A 13,982-nucleotide genomic window follows, 5' to 3' on the forward strand; every position below is an offset into this window, starting at 1 on the left:
CTTGGAGCCATCTGCTACTCGACAAAGGAGCCAGAGACACACGCTGGAAGGAAGATGGCCTCTTCACCAACTGGTGTTGGGAAGACTGGGCAGCCACATGCGGCAAACTCCACGTGGATCCCAGCCTGTCACCGGCCACCGGCGTCATTGTCCCCTCCATTGGCTTTGGTGCCTTCATCTCAGGGAAGTGGCTGGGTGGAGACCTGTCTCCTGTATTTGCTCTGGGCTGAGTTTGTGAACTCCTGGCTGTGCTGTCGCGTGCCTCGTGTCCCCGAATCTGTCCTGCCTGGCTGTCACCGTGTGGGGAGCGCAAGGCCCTGCGATGTCACAGGTGAATCTAGGAGATCTGGGGCGGGCGGTTCACTTCTGTGCAGAGGTGGCTGCGCTCTCCCCGCTAGGCGGGCACTGGGCGGGGTGTTCTGCTGGCTTTGATCCTCGCCCAGCCTGACGCTGCCCCTGTCCTGTTTTGCGGGACTCGGGCTTGTCAACACATGGAGTGCTAGGTTGTTAACAGCTACTCTTGACCTCTGTGAACAGATGTTACAGGTCGTGGCTGGCAGGCCACACGCGCACGCGCAGACGGGCAGATGGTTATGTACAGCCTCCACACAGAGCCTGGGAAGTTGGGGTTACACCGGGGAAGTTGGGGTTACACCGGTGATGGTTGCCAGCTGCAGGTGCTCATGTCTGACTGGAGAGATTGCTTCTTTTCACACCAGGACACGGATTTGGGGGAGGACACCCTCGCCAGCCCATCCAAGCAGGGAGAGGCCTGGGGGGAGGGCAGGCCAGCCTCCCGTCAAGTTCTCCCCGTCGTGCCCTCCCCCTGCTGTTACAGTAATATATTTGAATATGTACTGTACTTACAGAGTACATAAACACTACCAGGGAACAATGAAGAATGACATTCAGTAGCAGAGCAGAAATCATTGCTCATGGTATCAGTTTAATGCTAGAATTTAGAAGACAGAAAGCTTTTGCATACCAAAGAATAGATCATCAGGCTTTACGTTACTAACTCAGATCTTTTAGGAATTCTTTGTGTTACCTGTTGCAATTATGAGCAAAGTTGTCCAAGTGTCCAAAGGTAAAGCTATGTTACCAGTGGGGAATTAAGAACAAGAGCAGCTATAACCTTGTAACTGAAGGCATCCCTGGATAGACCATACCTTAAAGGGAATGCCATGCAGAATCTTGACATCTTCATAACCTGTTGGCACTCTGATGCCATGGTTCGATTCTCTGAGGAACTCTCATACCTACAAATTTCTTTCTAACTAAGATGCTTTCTATTTACGATTTTCTTCTTTAAAACATTAAGTCCGTACACTTGAAGGTCTTACTTCCGTAGTCCACGTATTCGGGACCGATGCACGAACAGCAGGCGTTAGGAACCAGCGGTACTTGGATGCTCCCATGGGCTCACAGGATATTGTCCACTGATAGATGGCCATGCGATCATCAAAACAAACCACGGTACACAGGTGCTCTGTCGTCACCGGAATAAGGGGCCGGGAACATTATTTCTAGGAACACACACATTTGGGTGATGAGGCTGGTTCACAGTTTCTAAAATAGACGCAGGTTCTCCTGATGTGGAAGTTCCTTTGCAATAGGGATGTAAACCATGTTCCAATTCCACTGGGTGTCTCCTGTGAGAGTCCAGAAGAGAGAGGGGATAGGCTCATGCAGTTCTTCTTTTGTGCTCTTGAAGTGGGAGGAGTGTCACTTTACTTCCGAGGATGACACATAGCGACACAATGCAGCACTGGTCCCAAAGGGCCCCAAGGCCCAGCGTTCAGGCTTTAGAGCAGGAACGATTTCCTTGTCCAGGCCGCCCTGGCATAGCTCCCGAAAGAGCTGCCTCCTGCCGGCCCCACAGGGGGCGGCGCAGAGTTGGGAGAATTTTTTTATTTTCTCATTTTTGTTTTTTTTTTCTTTTTTTTGGTTTTTTTGGTTTTTTCTGTTATTTTGTGGGGTTTTTTTTGTTTTTTTTTCTGGTATTTTGTATTTTTTAATTTTTTTTTCTTTTTTCCTTTTTTTGTTTTTTTTTTTTTTTTTGGTTTTTTCCATTATTTTGTGGGGTTTTTTTCATTTTTTTTTGTTTTTTTCTGGTATTTTGTGTTTTTTTTTTTTTTTTTTTTGTAACATTCTAGTAGGCAAGGCTGCCACATTTCACTTAATACAGGATTGGGGAAGGAGGATTCAGAGGGTTTCAGGATTGGAGGTGAATGCAGGGGAGGTGTGGCCGGGGCCACTGTGTAGGGGTGCGGTCATTAGCCCCGGTCCAGCCAGACCAAGGGGAGATGATGTTAAAGGTTTTGGCCCTTTCTCTACTTGGGAGGACGGCTGAAGCGGACTCTGTGCTTCTTCTTGGTCCTCTGGAGAAAGGTCTTTTGGATTGGCCGGGAGCCGCCACTGCAAGGGAAGGCAGTGTGGTGTGAATGGTGGCATAGAGAGGTTCTTGGAGTGCAAGCCCCAAGCACAGTCCAAGCTCCCACTCCCCAGCGCCCTGCTAGCACGCGGCTCCAGTCCAACTCTTGGCAATCACTGCCTTCCTAAGTGTGCCCCCTTCTCAGGGATGGATCCCAGAGACGTGGCTGTGGAAGACAGTGAGGCTCTGCCACCCAACCTCCACGGAGCCTCCCGAGGCTGCTGGGGAGCTCACAGCCACGCCCTCTCACTCCATCCTGCCAGCGGGGAATCTGCTGGGGGCCACCTCACACCCCACCCTGCCGGGGGTAGCGCTTCTCCCTCCTCTCATCGCCCCCAGGAGGAAAGAGCAGAGGGGCGGGCCTGACTGCACCACCCTGCTGGCCCCCACCGGCCCTGTCCTGTGTGGGCAGCTCCCACTCACCTTGATCAATGGCTTCCCTTTGCTTCTCTCCTAGAAGGCAGAGGGCATTGCAGTTAGAATGGGGCCCATCTGCCCTTAGGCCCTCTGAGCTGGGGCTCCAGGATCTAGCCACGGGCTCCCACGTGCGTGCACAGGAAGAGGAGCAGCTTGCAGAGGGCAGGGCTGGGGACGCAGCGTGCGGTCAGGTGCAGGCAGTGTGAGGACTGACCCTTCGGAGCTAGGAGGGACATTGGGGCTTCAGGGGAAACGGCCTGGCTTGGGCCACACGTTGTTTGTCTTAGGAAATCTGCTCCCAGGAGGGGCCCCAGATCCTCCCTTATGGGACTTGAAGTCCCAGCTGGGCTGTGCGCCCACAGCACAGGGGTCAGGCGCCTGTGGGTGGCACCTGCTCCCAGGGCCATTGCGCTCAGCTCAGAGCACGGCCTTGAGGCCAGCAGCAGAGCCAGAGCTCAGGACGCCGGCGCCAGGCGCCCAGCTAGGTCCTGGCTACTCACATCCTGCACGTTGTCGTCGTCCACGTGAATCAGGAGAGAGTCATTCGGGAAGATTCTCCGATAGGGCACGAGGCCCTTGCTCATCGCCTGTAGGGTTGGCAGGGTGATGGTCAGAGCCCAGGGCTCCCCCCACCCCAATCCGAGCAGACGGCTCAGGCAGCCTGCATCCGCACAGGGCCTCCCACAGCATGGGGGCACCTGGAGAGAATGGACCCCACACCAAAGAAGGAACACACACACACACGCGCGCACACACACACACACACACACACACACATTACACCACAGACACATGGCTATGGAGCTCAGAGCAGGAAGGAGGACACTCCAGGCTCTGGGATTCTCTGGATCTGCTGTGCTGACCGCCCAGCACACCACCCCCACAGAGACTCCAAGGGAACTAAGGTAGGAAGGAGACAGTGGTGTTTCCCCAAGTGCGCTCAGTCCTCCCACTTGCCTTCCTGACTCCAGAAAAACCTTCTTTCGCCCAGGCCCTGCCAGCACGTGTGTGTTAAGGACACCGGCATAGGTCCTACCACAAGAACTGGTGCCCTTTCCCGTCCCTGGCCTTGGCTCCCATCAGTGACACATCAGGGGCCTCCCGACGGAGTGTGGAGACCACCGGCTCCTGGTACTTTAGGCTGAGCTCTATCCTGCCTGCCACTCTTTCTGCTCCACCGCTTCGTTGCACACATTTCATGGCAGGGGAGCAGGCCTCGTCTCTTTAGGGATCGCACTTAACCAAATGGTCCTAGACAGACAGGGGCCAGGTGTGCCGGAGCTGGGGCTGGGGCAACAATCCTTGGGCTCCAGGGGTAGGAAGCGTGGTCCTGGGCAGCAGAGGGCACAGGAAACCCAACCCCCCACATGCAGCCCCTGCCCAGCCCCTCACCACATCCATCCTGGGGAGCTGCTCCGACATCAGCTGGGGAACTGCAGTCAGGGCAGGAGGCTCCTTCCGGCTGCGCACAATCTCTCTGCCCAGCAAAAGATGGTGGCAAGCTTCTTGGGCAGGAACTGCTGCCCAATCCCGGTCCGAATGGCCAGAAGCGCAGGGAGCCTGCTCCTTCACCGTGGCCAGGCAGTTATGGGACTCGTGCTGAGGGCTCCAGGCAGCTGCGCTGTCCTGAGCGAGCCCTGGAGCACAGGCATTGCCCGCTGCGGTGCAAAGCAGGCCCGACACCGGCGTCGAGCTTCTCGGGCCTTCCCTCTTGGCCCCGGAGGCTGCTGTGTCCTCACGCCTGAGCCCCGAAACCATGCTGGAATGTGGCCCCAGCTGAGCACTCCCAGATGGAGTCTGGCAAATTGGGGCTCTTACAAGGAGGAGCACAATAGCGAGTGCTCCTCCCACACACAAAGCCAGAATGGGTGTCTGGACCAGAGCCAGCACCGCAGCCGCGGGCAGAAAGAGGTCCAGCTCTGCCCTGGGAGCTGCGTCTCCGACACTGAATCCTGGAGCAGAGCTAGATCGTGGCTTCACGGCAGGCCTGGAGGATGGAGCTTCATCTCTACTGCGCACCTGAGCCCAGGTGGCCGATGGCTCCAAGCCCGCGTGACAGGCTATAGCTCTCACCACGACAAGAACCATGGCCGGAAATCCAACCACAAAGAGCGCCACAGCTGGTGCTCCAAAACGGTAAAACAACACACTTAAGGAGAGAAGCACCTCCAGGTCTGCACTGCAGTCCGGGTCTTGAAGACTGAGAGGAGGAGACGAGGGCAAACTGGCCTCATCGTCAACGCTACTTCCCAATGCTCCCTGAGCACTGTGCACCAGAGCCAAGCTGGTAGGTGACTCTGATTGGGCACAAGAATTGAATGATCTCAACGCATGGAGCATCAGAAAGCGAACTCCCACATCTGAGAGCATGCCTTCGGGTCCTCGGAAGACAAGCAGCGCCAGGATCTGGATCAGGTCCACTGCCGGCACACCACTGGAGGCCGGCTGGCTGCAAGGGACCATGGGAGCCCCGCTGGCACACGGCTCCCTGTCGGCAGCACTCCATGCTGGAGCTCCATCAGCACCGGGGCCCCGAGCCATGGGGGACGCTGGCTCCGATGGGACACGGGAGCCTAGAGCCTGCATGGCACAGAGCAGCAGAGCCAGTACTGCGAGTCCACAGAGCAGCGCAGCCGGAGCTCCCAGGTCAAAGAGCAGCAGCGCTAAGTACATGAGCAGCTCCAGCTCAGGAGTGAAGAATGAAGATCTAGCGCTTAGAAGGGGAGCCAAGGTGGACGCTGGCTCTGCCTCAGCGATGGCTTCTGGGGCAGGCTGGGCCCCGAGCACAGGTAACAAGCTGAAGCAGGGCTGCATCTCCCCAGAGCGCACCGCTGCTTCTCCTCCACTCAACCCCGGAGCCCCGGAGCAGGAGGGCTCCAGCTCAGCACCGGCCGCCGCTGGTCCCTGGCCACTAAGCTCCGAAGCCCAAGTGGGGGATGATGACGCCTCCCCGCGGGCTGCTCGTGCCCCTTCAGGCCTAGGCAGCAGAGCCGGCGTGGCCCGTGGCTCTTCATCCACACACGCAGCTTGGGCTCCCAGACGCCTGCCAGCCGGATTCAAGGCTGAAGGGGCCTGCGCTCGGGCAGCCGTCGCTGTTCCACCCAGCGTGCAGAGGGCCACCCTCCGGCTGGGAGCGGAAGCCAGCTCGCGAGTCGGGGTCACAGCCACCAGGGCGGCTGCTGCCGGAGCTGCAGGAGGAGACAGGATCTTCTCCACGACTGCTCTGTGCCCAGGCTTTGAGGAATCCCACCACACCCTCCCCCTGGGTTTCCCTGCATGGCCTCTTCCCCATCTCCTAGAGAAGAGGTTGCCGGGGCCCATGCTTGTCTCGTTCCCGGCCCAGAGCTCCTTTGGGAGCCTGCTCCCGGGGTGCCCTGCACCATCCGCCCTGCCCAGCCCACGGCTCTGACGCAGGCCCCGCACCCGTAGCCTCGCCCGGGATGGATTCCTGGATCCCCAACTGCGCCAGGAGATGGGAGACATGGCGCTCCAGCTCGGAGCCACACATATGGAGCCGCAGTTGAGCCCGGAGGCGTTGGAGGCACGGATGCTGGGCAGCTTCCAAGAAGTCCTGCGGGCGGCGGTCCAGCCAGGTGTTTATGAGCCCCGAGATGGCACTGGAGGCACATGGGTGGCAAACAGAGTCTCAAGAAAGGCCAGCAGCTCCCATGGTCTTCTTCACCCACCTACGTGGCTTAAAGTCCTGGCAGACACCAGGATTTGCCAATTCGAGCACCTTTGAGCTGTGCCACCAGTGCCAAGCCATCCCAGGCCAGGCCGGCAGACAAGCTCCAAGGAGCGCTGCAAGACCCACAGCTGGGAACAGCTCTGGCCTCTTCTGCAAGTGGCACCGCCTTCTTGCTCTCTGCCCTGGGCCTCTACACACTGTACTCCAAGAAGGCTTGCTGTCTTTCCTGGCACACACAGGGGTCTGCTCCACCTCCTTGGAAACTCCTCTGCCTCCTTCCTCAGCAAGCCACATGGGCTGGCTACAGACTCCACCCCTTCTCCTTGCTGATTGTCTCCGGGTAGCCCTGAGCTGTCATCCAGATTCCTCACAGCGTGTCCGGGGACCTTTCCAAGGACACAGGACCCTCGACCTAAGCTGGACCTCAAGGAGAGCTGAGCAAGCCTGGATGACATGGGCTGTGCTGAGGATGGATTCTCACAGGGCTCTGTGCCGAGCCTCAGACTCCACTGCTATTCTATACTAGTACCCAGCGCCTGGAGTCTTCCACCTCCCACAGATGGAGCCCGCAACCCAAGTCTCTGATGACAAGTACAAGAGCTGAGGGGCCCTAGGTTGGCCAAGCCTCACCCTGCAAACCTCACACACACACACACACACACACACACACACACACACACACACACACTTGTCTGCACTCTGGAGACATGGGACCTCCCTGGGGATCAAAGCCACTCACTAGCAGCGCTGGTCCCGAGGAATCATCTCCTGGCTGCAGTGGGGAAGGGCAGCAGTCCTTCCTGAGCAGCCCATGGGGGCTTCAAAAGTCCAGAACCTGCGGAGGGGTTGAAGCATCACTGGCCAGCCCAGGACAGCTGGCACATCCTGCTCTTCTCTCATCTTTTACCTCATTGCCTGCATCTCGGCCCTTCCATTGGAGCTACTTGCTATCTCGTTCCTGCAAGAGGACAAGCAGCTCCTGCCCTGATCAAAAGATCAGTCCACGTGTCTTGCCTCTGGCCTAGACATGCCTGCTCTGTGTACATCTAGGTTGACACCCTTCGCCCAGCGTGCATCGCTTTCCTTCTTGCTGGTGAGAGTCACTGCTTTGTGGGAGGCCTCAAACAAACAGAGTCAAACGGAAGAGCCCACAGCCCCCACGGGACCCTGGAAGCTGCCAGCCAGGCCAGGCCTCTCCAAGGACTTCCCTGCTCAACTCCCAGGCAAAGACCACTGCCACAGAGTGAGTTTCTAGGCACACTCCACCCGCCACACTGCATTCCCAAGGCTCCCAGTGCAGCTGAGGAACCCTATCCAATTCCAGTTGGCACTCACCTGCTGAAGAGTAGATCCACCACCTCCTGGGTGTCCTGAAACATCCTGTAGGTGTCCAAGTAGTAGTAAATGAAGCTTGAGTCCTGGATCAACTGGGCAAGCCGCAAGCGCTCTACTTGCTCCTGCACTGTGCCTGCCATGATGACCTCTGACCCGCTGGCCTCCTCCATAACTGAGGCCAAGCCATCTTCATTCTAGAGGAAAAACATGGAAGGACAGGTCAAGGGCAATGGACAATACGCCCAGAAGACTCATCACCAGTCAGTTGACTCGGGCACCTGGAGAGAATGGACCCTACACCAAAGAAGGAACACACACACACACACACGCACACACACACACACACACACACACACACACACACACATTACACCACAGACACATGGCTATGGAGCTCAGAGCAGGAAGGAGGACACTCCAGGCTCTGGGATTCTCTGGATCTGCTGTGCTGACCGCCCAGCACACCACCCCCACAGAGACTCCAAGGGAACTAAGGTAGGAAGGAGACAGTGGTGTTTCCCCAAGTGCGCTCAGTCCTCCCACTTGCCTTCCTGACTCCAGAAAAACCTTCTTTCGCCCAGGCCCTGCCAGCACGTGTGTGTTAAGGACACCGGCATAGGTCCTACCACAAGAACTGGTGCCCTTTCCCGTCCCTGGCCTTGGCTCCCATCAGTGACACATCAGGTGCCTCCCGACGGAGTGTGGAGACCACCGGCTCCTGGTACTTTAGGCTGAGCTCTATCCTGCCTGCCACTCTTTCTGCTCCACCGCTTCGTTGCACACATTTCATGGCAGGGGAGCAGGCCTCGTCTCTTTAGGGATCGCACTTAACCAAATGGTCCTAGACAGACAGGGGCCAGGTGTGCCGGAGCTGGGGCTGGGGCAACAATCCTTGGGCTCCAGGGGTAGGAAGCGTGGTCCTGGGCAGCAGAGGGCACAGGAAACCCAACCCCCCACATGCAGCCCCTGCCCAGCCCCTCACCACATCCATCCTGGGGAGCTGCTCCGACATCAGCTGGGGAACTGCAGTCAGGGCAGGAGGCTCCTTCCGGCTGCGCACAATCTCTCTGCCCAGCAAAAGATGGTGGCAAGCTTCTTGGGCAGGAACTGCTGCCCGATCCCGGTCCGAATGGCCAGAAGCGCAGGGAGCCTGCTCCTTCACCGTGGCCAGGCAGTTATGGGACTCGTGCTGAGGGCTCCAGGCAGCTGCGCTGTCCTGAGCGAGCCCTGGAGCACAGGCATTGCCCGCTGCGGTGCAAAGCAGGCCCGACACCGGCGTCGAGCTTCTCGGGCCTTCCCTCTTGGCCCCGGAGGCTGCTGTGTCCTCACGCCTGAGCCCCGAAACCATGCTGGAATGTGGCCCCAGCTGAGCACTCCCAGATGGAGTCTGGGAAATTGGGGCTCTTACAAGGAGGAGCACAATAGCGAGTGCTCCTCCCACACACAAAGCCAGAATGGGTGTCTGGACCAGAGCCAGCACCGCAGCCGCGGGCAGAAAGAGGTCCAGCTCTGCCCTGGGAGCTGCGTCTCCGACACTGAATCCTGGAGCAGAGCTAGATCGTGGCTTCACGGCAGGCCTGGAGGATGGAGCTTCATCTCTACTGCGCACCTGAGCCCAGGTGGCCGATGGCTCCAAGCCCGCGTGACAGGCTATAGCTCTCACCACGACAAGAACCATGGCCGGAAATCCAACCACAAAGAGCGCCACAGCGGGTGCTCCAAAACGGTAAAACAACACACTTAAGGAGAGAAGCACCTCCAGGTCTGCACTGCAGTCCGGGTCTTGAAGACTGAGAGGAGGAGACGAGGGCAAACTGGCCTCATCGTCAACGCTACTTCCCAATGCTCCCTGAGCACTGTGCACCAGAGCCAAGCTGGTAGGTGACTCTGATTGGGCACAAGAATTGAATGATCTCAACGCATGGAGCATCAGAAAGCGAACTCCCACATCTGAGAGCATGCCTTCGGGTCCTCGGAAGACAAGCAGCGCCAGGATCTGGATCAGGTCCACTGCCGGCACACCACTGGAGGCCGGCTGGCTGCAAGGGACCATGGGAGCCCCGCTGGCACACGGCTCCCTGTCGGCAGCACTCCATGCTGGAGCTCCATCAGCACCGGGGCCCCGAGCCATGGGGGACGCTGGCTCCGATGGGACACGGGAGCCTAGAGCCTGCATGGCACAGAGCAGCAGAGCCAGTACTGCGAGTCCACAGAGCAGCGCAGCCGGAGCTCCCAGGTCAAAGAGCAGCAGCGCTAAGTACATGAGCAGCTCCAGCTCAGGAGTGAAGAATGAAGATCTAGCGCTTAGAAGGGGAGCCAAGGTGGACGCTGGCTCTGCCTCAGCGATGGCTTCTGGGGCAGGCTGGGCCCCGAGCACAGGTAACAAGCTGAAGCAGGGCTGCATCTCCCCAGAGCGCACCGCTGCTTCTCCTCCACTCAACCCCGGAGCCCCGGAGCAGGAGGGCTCCAGCTCAGCACCGGCCGCCGCTGGTCCCTGGCCACTAAGCTCCGAAGCCCAAGTGGGGGATGATGACGCCTCCCCGCGGGCTGCTCGTGCCCCTTCAGGCCTAGGCAGCAGAGCCGGCGTGGCCCGTGGCTCTTCATCCACACACGCAGCTTGGGCTCCCAGACGCCTGCCAGCCGGATTCAAGGCTGAAGGGGCCTGCGCTCGGGCAGCCGTCGCTGTTCCACCCAGCGTGCAGAGGGCCACCCTCCGGCTGGGAGCGGAAGCCAGCTCGCGAGTCGGGGTCACAGCCACCAGGGCGGCTGCTGCCGGAGCTGCAGGAGGAGACAGGATCTTCTCCACGACTGCTCTGCGCCCAGGCTTTGAGGAATCCCACAACACCCTCCCCCTGGGTTTCCCTGCATGGCCTCTTCCCCATCTCCTAGAGAAGAGGTTGCCGGGGCCCATGCTTGTCTCGTTCCCGGCCCAGAGCTCCTTTGGGAGCCTGCTCCCGGGGTGCCCTGCACCATCCGCCCTGCCCAGCCCACGGCTCTGACGCAGGCCCCGCACCCGTAGCCTCGCCCGGGATGGATTCCTGGATCCCCAACTGCGCCAGAAGATGGGAGACATGGCGCTCCAGCTCAGAGCCACACATATGGAGCCGCAGTTGAGCCCGGAGGCGTTGGAGGCACGGATGCTGGGCAGCTTCCAAGAAGTCCTGCGGGCGGCGGTCCAGCCAGGTGTTTATGAGCCCGAGATGGCACTGGAGGCACATGGGTGGCAAACAGAGTCTCAAGAAAGGCCAGCAGCTCCCATGGTCTTCTTCACCCACCTACGTGGCTTAAAGTCCTGGCAGACACCAGGATTTGCCAATTCGAGCACCTTTGAGCTGTGCCACCAGTGCCAAGCCATCCCAGGCCAGGCCGGCAGACAAGCTCCAAGGAGCGCTGCAAGACCCACAGCTGGGAACAGCTCTGGCCTCTTCTGCAAGTGGCACCGCCTTCTTGCTCTCTGCCCTGGGCCTCTACACACTGTACTCCAAGAAGGCTTGCTGTCTTTCCTGGCACACACAGGGGTCTGCTCCACCTCCTTGGAAACTCCTCTGCCTCCTTCCTCAGCAAGCCACATGGGCTGGCTACAGACTCCACCCCTTCTCCTTGCTGATTGTCTCCGGGTAGCCCTGAGCTGTCATCCAGATTCCTCACAGCGTGTCCGGGGACCTTTCAAAGGACACAGGACCCTCGACCTAAGCTGGACCTCAAGGAGAGCTGGGCAAGCCTGGATGACATGGGCTGTGCTGAGGATGGATTCTCACAGGGCTCTGTGCCGAGCCTCAGACTCCACTGCTATTCTATACTAGTACCCAGCGCCTGGAGTCTTCCTCCTCCCACAGATGGAGCCCGCAACCCAAGTCTCTGATGACAAGTACAAGAGCTGAGGGGCCCTAGGTTGGCCAAGCCTCACCCTGCAAACCTCACACACACACACACACACACACACACACACACACACACACACACACACTTGTCTGCACTCTGGAGACATGGGACCTCCCTGGGGATCAAAGCCACTCACTAGCAGCGCTGGTCCCGAGGAATCATCTCCTGGCTGCAGTGGGGAAGGGCAGCAGTCCTTCCTGAGCAGCCCATGGGGGCTTCAAAAGTCCAGAACCTGCGGAGGGGTTGAAGCATCACTGGCCAGCCCAGGACAGCTGGCACATCCTGCTCTTCTCCCATCTTTTACCTCATTGCCTGCATCTCGGCCCTTCCAGTGGAGCTACTTGCTATCTCGTTCCTGCAAGAGGACAAGCAGCTCCTGCCCTGATCAAAAGACCAGTCCACGTGTCTTGCCTCTGGCCTAGACATGCCTGCTCTGTGTACATCTAGGTTGACACCCTTCGCCCAGCGTGCATCCCTTTCCTTCTTGCTGGTGAGAGTCACTGCTTTGTGGGAGGCCTCAAACAAACAGAGTCAAACGGAAGAGCCCACAGCCCCCACGGGACCCTGGAAGCTGCCAGCCAGGCCAGGCCTCTCCAAGGACTTCCCTGCTCAACTCCCAGGCAAAGACCACTGCCACAGAGTGAGTTTCTAGGCACACTCCACCCGCCACACTGCATTCCCAAGGCTCCCAGTGCAGCTGAGGAACCCTATCCAATTCCAGTTGGCACTCACCTGTTGAAGAGTAGATCCACGACCTCGTGGGTGTTCTGAAACATCCTGTAGGTGTCCAAGAAATTATTAATGAAGATGGTGTCCTGGATCAACTGGGCACGCAGCAAGCCCTCTACTTGCTCCTCCGGTGTGCTTGCCTCGATGACCTCTGACCCGCAGGCCTCCTCCATAACTGGGGCCAAGCCATCTTCATTCTAGAGGAAAAACATGAAGGACAGGTCAAGTGCGGTGCATAATATGACCAGAAGTCTCATCACCACTCACTTGACTCAGGCACCTGGAGAGAATGTACCCACACCAAAGCAGGAACACACACACACACATGCGCACACACACACACACACACACACACACACACAGCAGGGACAGCCTAGGAGGAGCCTGGAGATGAAGAATGTGAGTCGGCCCAACAGTTTCCTGCCCTTCACTGGCCCACGTCACCCGTGCTCTCCTCCGGAACCACCTCCGGAGGCGGCGGCAGAGCCTCGGGCGCAGCCAGCGTGGACAGACGGCCACCAAGCCGCCTGTCCGCCTTTCATTCTGGCCTGAGTCTCGACAAATTTGCCAACAACAGCAAAACATTTTCCAGTAGTCACTGTCCACACAAGCATACGCTCTGTGGCTTGTATGGACTGTGGGTGCCCGGAAGGACCAGGGCTCTAGTTACTCGGAGCCATTGTGAGGTCATCTCTCCCCAGCCTTTCTGACCTCACCTCTGCAGAGTGCCCTCCCTGTTCATGCTTGGATGGGCCTCCCCCAGGAACCCCAATGGCCAGGAGGACCCCAGCCCAGGCTCACTGTCCCAACCTAGACCCCTGGCAGTGGTGTCCACCTTCAGTTTGATCGATCCCTTGGGGTCGTAAGCACACTGTCTCTCCCCACCCAGATGGGACCCTGGAGGTGACATTGTATTTCTAAGGGGCTCCAAGGCCACTTGGCACTGATCCCTGGGGATCTCAGTCCAGCTACTTCCTGCCAGATCATCAGATGTTGGGGCTCCTAAGTCCCCGTCTCACCAAGAATAGGAAATGGCCCACGTCACTGAGCCTCTCCCTTGGCAGGGAACAATTTCATGGAGAGCCGGTACACAAAACTAAATGCGTGGTGTTGGGAATATGGCCTAGTGCTAAAGTGCTTGCCCCGAATACATGAAGCCCTGGTTTCAGCACCACATATATAGAAAAAAGCCAGAAATGGCACTGTGGCTCAAGAGGTAGAGTGCTAGCCTAGAGCAAAATGAAGCCAGGGACAGTGCTCAGGCCCTGAGTTCAAGGCCCAGGAAGGGCACCAAAAAAAACCAAAAAAAGCTGCTTTCACATGAATGGCTTAAAAGAAAGTAAGTTTGCTGATCTAACAATTAGATTTTACAAAAAGGAAAACTAAAGGTGTGGGTTGGGAATATGGCCAAGAGAGCTTGAAAACGGCCAAGTGGCAAGAGTGCTTGACGCCCTTGGTTCGATTCCTCAGCACCGCTTATACAGAAAAGGCCAGAAG

At 58.1% G+C, this 13,982-nt stretch overlaps 1 protein-coding gene across 1 annotated transcript; it reads right to left on the minus strand.

Annotated features, from left to right (window-relative positions):
* Positions 1 to 2,124: 2,124 nt before the first annotated feature.
* LOC125362646 lies at positions 2,125 to 12,532 on the minus strand. The gene is made up of 12 exons (XM_048361462.1): positions 12,489 to 12,532; positions 12,061 to 12,111; positions 11,893 to 11,953; positions 10,888 to 11,080; positions 8,857 to 10,652; positions 7,875 to 8,068; positions 7,279 to 7,374; positions 6,275 to 6,468; positions 4,244 to 6,039; positions 3,352 to 3,438; positions 2,858 to 2,887; positions 2,125 to 2,418 (listed from the first exon to the last, which is right to left on the minus strand). Exons 1-12 carry the CDS (start codon positions 12,530 to 12,532, stop codon positions 2,206 to 2,208), a joined length of 4,755 nt encoding a protein of 1,584 aa, XP_048217419.1. The 3' UTR covers positions 2,125 to 2,205.
* Between the last annotated feature and the right edge of the window lie 1,450 nt (positions 12,533 to 13,982).

The sequence above is a fragment of the Perognathus longimembris genome, chromosome 13 (assembly GCF_023159225.1).
Source record: "Perognathus longimembris pacificus isolate PPM17 chromosome 13, ASM2315922v1, whole genome shotgun sequence".
NCBI classification, from domain to species: domain Eukaryota; kingdom Metazoa; phylum Chordata; class Mammalia; order Rodentia; family Heteromyidae; genus Perognathus; species Perognathus longimembris.

Excerpts from the sequence above, each read along its gene's own strand:
- LOC125362646 (XM_048361462.1), bottom strand. The coding sequence starts at position 12,532 with ATGTTTCAGAACACCCACGAGGTCGTGGATCTACTCTTCAACAG. Across the intron at positions 7,375-7,874 it reads GTGGATCTACTCTTCAGCAG|GTTCTGGACTTTTGAAGCCC; the intron begins GTGAGTGCCAAC and ends ACCCCTCCGCAG. Across the intron at positions 2,419-2,857 it reads AAGGGAAGCCATTGATCAAG|TGGCGGCTCCCGGCCAATCC; the intron begins GTGAGTGGGAGC and ends CTTCCCTTGCAG.